The sequence below is a fragment of the Sebastes fasciatus genome, chromosome 11 (assembly GCF_043250625.1).
Source record: "Sebastes fasciatus isolate fSebFas1 chromosome 11, fSebFas1.pri, whole genome shotgun sequence".
In the NCBI taxonomy this organism is placed as follows: Eukaryota; Metazoa; Chordata; class Actinopteri; order Perciformes; family Sebastidae; genus Sebastes; species Sebastes fasciatus.
Window position 1 is genome coordinate 8,994,807 of NC_133805.1, and position 11,670 is coordinate 9,006,476.

General features: G+C 37.2%; 1 protein-coding gene across 2 annotated transcripts; it reads right to left on the reverse strand.

Moving 5' to 3' along the window:
- Positions 1 to 808: 808 nt before the first annotated feature.
- dhrs1 (dehydrogenase/reductase (SDR family) member 1) lies at positions 809 to 7,528 on the reverse strand. 2 transcript variants are annotated; one of them, XM_074650341.1, is made up of 9 exons: positions 7,371 to 7,528; positions 5,590 to 5,738; positions 5,321 to 5,464; positions 4,558 to 4,637; positions 4,004 to 4,136; positions 3,730 to 3,870; positions 3,575 to 3,644; positions 3,300 to 3,380; positions 809 to 3,195 (listed from the first exon to the last, which is right to left on the reverse strand). In XM_074650341.1, the coding sequence occupies exons 2-9, from the start codon at positions 5,731 to 5,733 to the stop codon at positions 3,059 to 3,061; spliced, it is 930 nt and encodes a 309-aa protein (XP_074506442.1). In that variant the 5' UTR covers positions 5,734 to 5,738; positions 7,371 to 7,528; the 3' UTR covers positions 809 to 3,058. The 2 variants fall into 2 exon arrangements, with proteins under 2 accessions (XP_074506442.1, XP_074506443.1); XM_074650342.1 differs by having other exon boundaries at positions 7,376 to 7,525.
- Positions 7,529 to 11,670: the final 4,142 nt, after the last annotated feature.

Consider the following 11,670-nt stretch of genomic DNA (forward strand, 5'->3'; position numbering starts at 1 on the left):
ATGTGTTATAGAGCTTCTGAGTTATCAGTCCAGAGCCATAGCAGCCACCAGAGGCCACTGTATGCTTTCTGAGAATCTAGGCATTTTAGCAACATGAGAGAAGTTACCAATACATTTAGAAAAATATGACATCCAGGTATTTCGTTTTTGACTCAGTTACTACTTTTGAGCCAACAAATAACTAATTAAAGAAGACATTATTTCCTCATGATACATTTTTTTTTGCTGGCAGTATAGAGAAGCCTTTGAAACACCATTTGAAGGTTTCAAGTTGAGGATTACAACTTACAGAAAATAAAAGTGAACTGTTAATTGGAACATTTAAGTCGATAAATAAAATAAGAAAAATCCAAATAATTAAAAGCATTTTAAATTTGCGCTGGGGGGCTTGACCTCAGTATCTCTAAAACCATGGCTAAGACCCTGTATCATTTCCAGAGGTTCTTACAAGAACTAGCTTGCAGTCTGTTATATTTGTCTTTGTATTATAAACAAGATCACAGTAATCAGCAGTATTCCAGTGATACTGTGTCCTCGAGCAGTATGCTGAATTCCCATCAGCTTCAGACATGATGTCCTGTCACTGAAAACAAGGCAGCTGTACTTTAGTGATATATATCTCACAGTCAGAGGTAACAATTACAATCCATTGTTAATGCTAAATAATAATATAATATAGACAAGATGTAGATATTAATCTTTCTGCAAGAGATTCAACCCTCTTCATTAAAGACATATCTCCTTTTATCAGTTTGAAGATGCTATCGCTTTGTTATTTTGCAACAAGGAATGAGAAGTGTAAACAGCAGCGAGTAAACATTTCTTTATTTAATCAGTTGTGAGTTAGCCAGTCAAATACCATAGTAGCAGTAGTAGTAGTAGTAGTAGTAGTAGTAGTAATAGTAGTGCTATGTGTGTATATATATATATATATATACATTTAATAGAAATATAACAATCAAATGCAAAAATAAGTGGAAAAGTACACAAGCATTTATATGTATCTAAAATGTTTCATCTTTGGATAATTGTGATTTTGTATACTTTTTAAGAAAATACATCTTATGTAGTAATAATAATAAATTCCCATTTTCACATTTGTGTGGCTTCATCCACAGCTGACATAAGTGTGAATGTGCTAGTGCATCCTTCATGCTTACTTCGTTTACCTCAAACTTCATAGAGTACATTCATAGAGCCTTCATTAAGTACTCAAGTAGGAATAGATGTATATTAGGGGTGTCGCGATATACCCGTACCGACAATAACCGTAATATTTAAAAATGAAATGTTGTCATCATGTTAATAATACACACATGATAATATTGTGTAAATAACATAGCACCTCTTAAATCAGTCTATATATACGTTATGGTTACAGACCCTCTCTCCACCTCCCTATACTCGTATTTTGAGTATAATTTATTTGCCAAAAAAGGGCACAATAAAGAAGATAAATAAAAAAGAATTTGACTGATTATTATTTTTCAAAAATGTTCAATGAATATCGAGATAATATCGTTATCTTGAATTCTTTTGGCCGCGATAATCGTGTAGTGAAATCGTGACAGCCCAAAACCAAAACCAATCCGTAAAAAAATGAACTGTTCAATGAGTGTACAAACAGAACCGTGGGCTCGTTGAACTGTTGCACCATTATTAAATATAGGCCTGCTAATTATTTGATGAGGTGCCAGAGACATAAGAAGCAATTATCTGAACATAGGCCTACTTGACCATTAAGTAGCCTGCCTTATTTCATGTATAAAGCCAGTGTTATGGCTTCATATAATGTACAAATATTATTCATTACTATCAATCAATCAATCTATTTATATATTTGGAATTCAAACACATTGGAAATTGTTATGTTTTCCTTCTCCCTATAATGTGCAAAACAAACCGAACTGAAACCAAAACCATGACCCCAAAAAAGAATCGTCAGTCTAAATTGTTTGGTTTCTTGTCACCCGTTAGCTATTAAAAATGGATTTGATATTGACATGATTACTATACATCAGATCGGCACATACGGGTACTTCGCAAAAAGTCAAGGCCACGCCCCCTTTTGGGGGATAGAAAACCAAAGATCCCATAAACTTCGATGCAATTTGACGTATATTTGGATTGCAAGTTTGTATCCATTCATCTCTTGTTATACAAATGTTTGTTCTATACATATCTCTAATAATTATTTTGGGACCTTGCCTGAACCGGAGCGTTCGCGATACCTTAATAAATTAAGGTTGATCGCCGTCATGTCCCTTCAGTCTTCCCCCGTCCAACACAGTGGCCAGATATTGCTTATCCAGACATCTATACGTATTTGATTGAATCACATTAGGCTAAGTGTTGTCTGTAAATAACTGACGTGTTAAAAGCCAACTGTTTGATCTATAGGCTGAGATTTAGTTGGAGACGACAGTCTGATGCTGCTATAACGTTGATGTATGACTGTATTACTGCAGCAGCCTCACACAAGATAATGTTAGCTAGCCATGCTAGTCACTGTCACCAGCATCATTTAACCATTTACCACACTGACTAACGTGAATATTCACGTGTCGTATGTGCCTGAAATCTACTGTATGTGAAAGCCTGGATTAACCTACTACACAACAGCTCCTTTGACAGCGAGTTTCTTTCCCCAAAACAGGAGCTCAGCCTCGGTGATGACGCAATGCTGGTCTGGTCTATAGCTTGAAGCCATTAAGCCCCTCTATTATATCTTTGTTAGGACACGGCAGGGGAACAAATCAGAGATCAGCATTTTTTTATTGTTGGTGCAACCAACTACACAGCAACTCTTCGGCACAGCGTTATTACTATTACCAGTTTGTTTAAAGTAGAAGTTTGGAGACATGTTTCTACTTCTTCTGTTTACGCTGTTACCGTCTATGAGGGACACGGGATTGTTTTCCCCCAAAAGGGGGCGTGGGCATGCGAGTCTACTCTGGATGACGTATTGCCGGTCTGATGTATAGGTTTAGCTAGAATTTGGACCATGTAGTTGAAACACAGTATGATACTGTCACTTCAGTGCGGCCATAGCAAATGCTTAGAAGCGGCTATTAGCCAGGGTGAGCACAAAGCGTGGCACGCGTAGGAATGAAGGGACAACATATGACATCCAGGAGAGATATGGGACCTGGCCCAGGAGGAATTTTATGGAAGTGTAATCAGCTACATTCCGTCCTGGAAATAAACAGATGAACAAAATTGGAATCATGTGACTGTACATAATAGTAAGTTCAAATAAAAAATAAAAAAAAAACTTAAGACAGCTGATACAAACTCACCATCAACATCTTTTATCCCGTAGCGCCTTGCCAGGTCACAAGTCATGAGCACTTTCCCAGTCATTGACATCAGATGTTTATCTTTCAGGCAGAAACAGAAACCAAGGTGTGCTTTGTTTGAAAATGAACAAGACTCTAACAAAATCTGTTGAACCAGTTATTGCTCATCAGCAATAAAAAAACAGCTTCTGAAAGCATGTTACAATGAACAACATGTGCAGATCAAATATGTGCTGACTGTGAGGTGAATACCATCTCATACTGTATAATCCTACCTTTTGCCAGGTTGACGATGCACATTCCACTCACTTCTGTGGTTTCCCCGTTGGCAAACATATCTCTAACCTGAGCAAAAGAAAATCCAGAGATTTAACAATAAAAAAACAAGTAGCTGCCGGGGATGAGGACTTGCTGTTAGATAAGAGTCTACCTTGGTATCTGCACCCTCTGGTGCTTTCTCCAAAACTAACTGAGACACCAGCTCTGTTCGTACCGCTCCCGGCCACAGACTGACAGAAGCCACCCCCCTACTTTTCAGCTCAACAGCCATGTCTGCCGCCAGCCTGTCACACTGGAAACAAACCACAAAACAAAACAGGTTTTTATGACACAAACTGCCCTAATTATACAGCACATGTACTTGTGTTCAATGAGATTCGGGTCTTGATAACATAAATCTGGGACTTAATGAGAGGAGAACTTACTGCGGCTTTGCCAACACCATATGGCACGTTGAAGAGATACCGCAGCCCCCCGATAGATGAAATGGTGATTATCAAGCCCCGACCTTGAGCCACCATCATCCGGGATGCATAAACGGAGAAGAAATAGTGGCCCCTGCCAGATAAATAAAAATGGAAATTAGTCAAGTTATTATTATCCGCAGTTGTAAAATACATCTCATAAACGGCAATTGTTATTATACTGTTTGACTTGCACCAACATAACCAAAGCAAATTCCTAGTGTAAATCTCTTACACCTGGCAATAAACACAATTCTGATTCTGATTCTGATTCTGATTGAATACTGCTTGACTTTACAGTAAAACACATCACACTATGTTTCCTATCACTTTCCCGGTTTCTTGTTTTGTTATGTATTCTGAACGAGCTACTACTGACAGAAGACTCATGCTGAACTAAAAAGAGACAAAAACACATTGAGTAACAGCTGATGCCCGGAAAACTGTCACGCGTCACGAAGAGATGACTCAGTGGACTTACAGTATCAGACAATGACTAAGCACAAAACGCATACCTCAGGCCGGTGTTGTTGATGGAATCCCACATGGAGGGATCAATTTCCCAGAACTTGGTCCCCATATTCTCGAAGATAGCCTGGAATAATCATGTCATAATAATAATCAATAATAATCATGTTTAAAGTTCAGGTAAAAAGGTCACACAGTGGGCAGTTTATGGGTCGTGTCTAGAGGTGGTTAAGGTTAGACATTGACCTCGAATAGTTATGGTTAGGCATTGACCTCGAATGGTTAAGGTTAGGCATTGACCTTGAATGGTTAGGGTGACCTCAAATAGTTAAGGTTAGACAATGACCATGATAGGTTATGGTTAGAAATTGGCCTCGAATGGTTAAGGTTAGGCATTGACCTTGAATAGTTAAGGTTAGACATTGACCTCAAATGTTAAAGGTTAGGCATTGACCTCGAATAGTTAAGGTTAGGCATTGACCTTGAATAGGTAAGGTTAGGCATTGACCTTGAATGGTTAAGGTCAGACATTGACCTTGAATAGGTAGAGTGACCTCGAATTGTTAAGGTTAGGCATTGACCTTGAATGGTTAAGGTTAGACATTGACATCGAATGGTTAAGGTTAGGATAGGCTGCGGGCAGCAAGTCTCGCAAGACTCTTTCCACGTTTTTGCAATTTTTCGCAATGTGCGAGTTACCTTCTAAACAAGACCCAGTTTATGGTTGGTGATTTTAATGTTGTCAAGTGTTCCACAAGGAATTCAAGTATGTGATACACCTGGTGTTTCATGTCAGTCCAGTATATCTACCTGTACTCCAGCATAGGCATTGTTAACCAGGACATCCAGTCTGCCATCCTGTTCACGTTTGATCCGTTCAAACAGGTCTTTGATGTCTTCGTCTTTTGTAGAATCACAGATAACCGGCACACAGTTTCCACCCCTCTCCTTGACCTGTGTTGAGAACAAACACATCAGCTGTGAACTATGTAGAGACTAATCCTGACTGAAACACTGCTAGGTTACCTAACAGCTGTCTGATTTAGCCCTTATAAGAAATCCACGCTCAAAAATGTCACCTGTGCAGCGGTTTCTTTCAGAGTCTTCTCCTGGCGTCCTGTGATGTAGACCGTGGCTCCGGCCTCAGACAGCTGGAGGGCTATTCCCCTACCGATGCCTCTGGAGGCACCTGTTACCACACACACCCAGCCAGACAAGGACATTTTCCCTGGGGGGGGAGGAAACAACAACACATACAACAAGTAGTAAGCTCACACGCAAACTAAGTACGGAATAATGTACAGCGAGCCAGTCATTGTTGTGAAATAAAGCCCGACAGGACGATGCCGCACGCCTGTACATTATCCCGCTTATTACACGGCTACTTACTTAAGAAATCAATAATTTGATACAAAACGGTCGACAGAGTCCGACATCAGAGCTGTGCCCATGGCAACAGTCTGCTATACATAGCAACGGTCTGCTATACATAGCTTCGGTCTGCTATACACAGCAACGGTCTGCTATACATAGCTTTGGTCTGCTATACACAGCAACGGTCTGCTATACATAGCTTCGGGCTGCTATACATAGCAACGGTCTACTATAAAGAAATAACAGACCGCAGAACGCCGTGATTAACCAATCAGAATCGAGTATTCAACAACGCCGTGTAATAAATAAGGGATAATGTACAGCGAGCCGGTCATTGTTGTGAAAAAATCCCAGACAGGTTGATGCCGCACCTTGACGTCTCTCATCGCCCTGAAGGGATTTCTTTCACAATAATGACCGGCTAGCTGTACATTATCGACTACTTATTTAAGAAATCAAAAATTTGACACAAAAACGGTCCGCCAGAGTCCGACATCAGAACTGCGCCCAAAGCAACGGTCTGCTATACATAGCAACGGTCTGCTTTCTTCCATTTTTTCCTTTTCCCCCTGTTAAAAGTTTTTTTTTTGGTGGGGAGTTTTTCCTTATCTGATGAGAGGGTCGCACTGTAAAGGACAGAGGGTGTCGTATCCTGTACAGATTGTAAAGCCCCGTGAGGCAAATTTGTGATTTGTCTTTTGTTGCTATACAAATAAAATTGACCTGACTTGACTTGACCTGAGCTGACTATAAAAGAACTAACAGACCGCAGAATGCTGTGATTGACCAATCAGAATCAAGTATTCAACAACGCCTTGTAATAAAAATAGATGATTGATGGAGGTGTGTCAGTTATGTGTGACAAGAGGTCAACTGGAAAATAAAAAAAATTGGAGCATAGTTGCACCAATGACTTTGTACTATTGGCACCCCCACTGTCCACAGTTCACTTGAAATCTGTAACTAATTTTTGGCCTTACACAACTATATTTAGGCCAGTCACTGTTATTCAACAGTATAAACATGTGCAGTCAACACTGTATGTACCAGTGATCATGATTTATCTGCGATAACTTATGAATGTAGGTCAACTTTGCCCCAAATCACATAATTGTAAAAGTACATGCACACTATAAAATGTCATAACAAAGCTATATTGCTAAATATAACAGGAGGAAAATGCAACATAATAAAAGCTCACTATTTATTGAGACACTCACGTGTTGACAGACACATCTGTTTCTCATATAAAGAAAAAACAAATAAATAAATGTGAACAACATGTTTGCCCTAGATAACAAAACACCTTTCATAACGTGAAAGATTCAGTCAAAGCCTAAAGACTTTTAGCAGACACTGACTGCTCGTTTAGCTGGATGATTTGATTAATTAACATTGTAATTAATCAGTGTCGAGACTGTTATTTAACACATATTGTAAAATAACCTATAAAATCTAATGCACAATTGCATAAAGACATAACTACCTTACTCCACAGAAAGCTGGTTTGTCAAGTTGCAATAGTAGTTCGTCGGAGGACACCGACAAGGAAACGTTTCGGTGCAAATGTCACGGCTGGCTGCTGCTGCTGCTGTTATGACTCTTTAATAGAGCCTCAAGCTACAATGTGAGCAATGTGATCTCTACAAGGCACCGTATCATCGCGCGTAATATCGCGAGAAGACGCCAGACGAAGCAGAGAGTGGAGTAGTGGTTAAATGCCTTAAAAACAATTGCAGGTTTCGTGTTTGACCCATACGATGTGCTACTTTGCTTGTTAACTATATATCCCGATTTTAACACAGTTGTAAGCTGTTGTGGTTTAGTTTAAATAACAGTTTACGTAACGATAAGCCTCAAATTAGTGAACTATCTCACTGTGAGAGTTGGAGGTGATCTTTGTTTTAAGTCACATTACACACACGATGGCGCTGTAGTCTTCTTCATTTTACAGGTCCACAAATATCATGGTAATTAGGTAATAGATAATTTAGATAATTAGTAAGTAATTTATTTGAAATTTCTTTGGAATTACTGCCAAATTAACCCAATATTTACCTAAAAATTATATTTATATTATAAACATTGTTTACTAATTATTTGTTTATTTATTTTGCACAATTTAAGACTATACAACATAACAAAAAAATAAATGAATGATATACAGTGCAGGAAAGAAGAGGCAAAAACCCACTGGGCTTATCTGAAGCCTCCACCAAGAAACAAGATTAATATAAAGAAATAATATGACTACATAATAGTGATAACAAACAATTAGGACAAGATATATATTATAACAACAATAACAATACAGTAAATATATAAAAAAAGACAAGTGTGGGTGTGTTTGTTTTGTGTGGAAGTGTATGGTTAGTGTTTGTGAGGAGGATATTGATTTAAATATCTATAAAGAGTTCTGGGTAATCTGATACATGGACTACATGGGGAAAAGCAATTACAAAACAGCAATTATATGACCCTTTAAGCGACTTTGAAACATTTGACAGATGAAACGTTTTTTGATAGATGTGAAAAGCTACTCTATAATTTGCTTCCCCTAAATCTTATCGAAAACTGACCTCTACTAGTGAGGAATTTAAGAGGATGAAGATCTAGAGATTGGGTTACTCATTTATATTCTGCTATTTCCCAATAGCTGGTAATTTATTTAATACATTTCCAGGAAAAGAATATAAAGTTAATTTATATGCTTTATTTCCATGTCTGGTGGTAAATATAAAATAATAATAAAATAATTAGCAAACAATTTTTTTTTAATAAACTCACTGACTCATTACATTAGCTACCAGGTTACATTTGTGTAGACAATAAGTCACACAATGGTGAGATTTGTGCCTGATCAGAAGTGTCTTCTATTAGTTTTGGTTTTCCTTCTCGAGCCTAAGGGCCCTATTTTAACGATTATATGCTATTTTAGCATATAATTATTAAATAATGTTTATAATAAAGTAATTTTTTGGATAAATTTGGAGGTAAATATTGGGGTAATATGGCAGTAATTCCAAAGAAATTTCAAATAGGTTATTTGCCAATTATTATCTAATTACCATGAAATTTGCGGACCTGTAAAATGAAGTGTTACCTAGTCTTCCTAAAAATATGTGTTTGAGGGCCTACTGTATGTATTCACAGTAGAAGTAGTGCTAAATAATGGTGTTTGTTTTGGCCTGTGTTGATTTCATTTGTGTGCCTTTGATAGAGGAGAGAAGCTGGAGTTATGGGGTCTGTGCTGCCTATTTGCAGCTGTTAAACTGCTGCAATATTAACATAAATGGAAATTCTGCACTCTCGCTAGTTAATACTTAACTGACCAAACAATGTGCTGCAGAGCTGATGTCAAGCTGATAAATAACCATGTGATGTGATCTACAGGAACGTGCACTCTTCTTGCTGCTGTGGTGATGTTACTGATGTAATCACAGCATGTATTTTATCTGTCCTATAATGTGTAACTAATTGTTCCCATGTTATATTCCCGGCATATCTATTCTGTTGGCACGTTGGTGTGTGGTTTCTTGGGTTGGCATCAAGATTTCACGTAAAAGCAGGGCTACTGGTTGGAAAAGGTTTCTTCCTACTAAATAATTTGAATCAAGTCTTTCAAGAGTAACGTAACTGTATTGTAGGCATACTTTGTATACTGTTCCCTATTGTTTTTGTATCACCAGTTAAATACTGTACATTAAGAGGGGCCCTGAAAGAGAGCTCTGCCCCATCCTGCCAGTCCCATCTTTGCATCAGACCTTTGGACAGTAATGCCAAAAAGATTTAGTTTGGATCCCTGAAGAAAGCCCCAAGGCGGATGTACAGTGGGCTTACATCATATAGTGACTGTAGGGACATGTTATAGGTGTTTTCCCCATTTGACTTATGTTGAAATACTTGGAAAATATGGTTGCTGCAGTGGTTAACAGGAAGAATGCTCTATATTGGTCTTGCTTTTAATAAGACGTAAACAATGCTGGCCATTACTTCTACTTATTTTGGAGCAGCAGGATCTCTGTGATTGGCCTTTTTTTTTTACGGAGGACATTCTAACATGCCACAGTCACATAAAACAAGTTTGCAATAGAGACAAATTATTGAACATATACTTTCTATCACCTGATTAATAGTTGAGAACTCCCCATACAAATAAATTGTTACTCAGCATTCCTAATTTGCCATTTTGTCTAAACATCTGGTACCATGTCACAAACAATGACTTAAATAGATATATAAAAATACTAGCCTAGGGTTACGTGGTCATTACTCACAACACAAAATCACTAACAGGGATAACTTGCTGAGCAAATATGTTTTATCACCCGATAGTGGATAGAGGTCCTGGTTACCGGAATCATTTAGTCAATCATTATCATTATCATTCACTTTACGGGAAACCAGACCATCTTGTAAACATTGGAAGAAGCTCAGATCCCAAGTCAAACAAAGCAAAGTCAAACTCACGATAGCATCATAGTTGACACAACTCTTTTACAGTTTGCAAATATCAGCTTTCCCAAAGATTTTAATTTCTTGCTTTTTGAAAGAACAGCAGATGGCAGCGTTCGAAATGATTCAAAAACGAACAGCATGTTTCTCAAAGTCACACAGCATATATACCTCTAGAATGTGATACTTTATATTGTATTTTTAGAGCATTTATTTTTGGTAACACTTCATTTTACAGGTCCGTAAATTTCATGGTAATTAGGTGATAATTAGCAAGTAACCTATTTGAAATTTCTTTGGAATTACTGCCAAATTACCCCAATATTTACCTCAAAATGTATCAAAAATTACTTAATTATAAACATTATTTAATAATTATATGCTAAAATAGCATATAATTAATAAAATAGGGCCCTTAAGCTCGAGAAGGAAAACCAAAACTAATAGAAGACACTTCTGATCAGGCACAAATCTCACCATTGTGTGACTTATTGTCTACACAAATGTAACCTGGTAGCTAATGTCATGATTCAGGGAGTTTTTTAAAGAAATTTCCAATAAGTTATTTGATAATTATCATCTATTTACCAGAAATAAAGCATATGAATTAACTTTGTATTCTTTTCCTTGAAATGTATTAAATAATTTACCAGCTATTGGGAAATAGCAGAATATAATTATTAAATAATGTTTATAATAATGTAACTTTCGATCAATTTTGAGGTGAATATTGGGGGTAATTTGGCAGTAATACCAAAGAAATTTCAAATAGGTTACTTGCTAATTATCACGTAATTACCATGAAATTTCCGGACCCGTAAAATGAAGTGTTACCAAATAACTTTTTTATCATATTTAACTCAAAGTTACCTATTGCAGCTTTAAATTTTACATTTGTTAAAATTATTTGTTATCTGTTATGGACAGATTAGCATCAGGACTGACTCTGTTGCCATGGAGACATTATAGAAAGATGGACTGAATGGTACAGTCGCACACAAAGTATTCTTTTCTGCACATTGTAAAAATTAACTACATATTGCAGTATTCGTCAGCCTTAGCCAAATGCTGGTGGCACTCCGACCTTGATTGAGTGTTACCACAATGTTTTCTGAAGACAAATAAACATTATGCAATATTGTATCTAATGCAACCTCTTCTTCTTTGCATGGACTTCGGTCATAAAATCAGTCTGTGTTTTTAACACTCCTGGTATTTTTCTTTGTCTCATACATTTTGTAATTAGATTTAGTATATATAATATATGTGGCAACTTTTCATACATAGCTTTAAGCTTTTTGTACGGGTAGTCATTGGTTTGCGGCTTCTTT

Excerpts from the sequence above, each read along its gene's own strand:
- dhrs1 (XM_074650341.1), bottom strand. The coding sequence starts at position 5,733 with ATGTCCTTGTCTGGCTGGGTGTGTGTGGTAACAGGTGCCTCCAGAGGC. Across the intron at positions 3,871-4,003 it reads ATGGTGTTGGCAAAGCCGCA|TGTGACAGGCTGGCGGCAGA; the intron begins GTAAGTTCTCCT and ends GTTTGTTTCCAG. Across the intron at positions 3,381-3,574 it reads CATCGTCAACCTGGCAAAAG|ATAAACATCTGATGTCAATG; the intron begins GTAGGATTATAC and ends TCTGCCTGAAAG.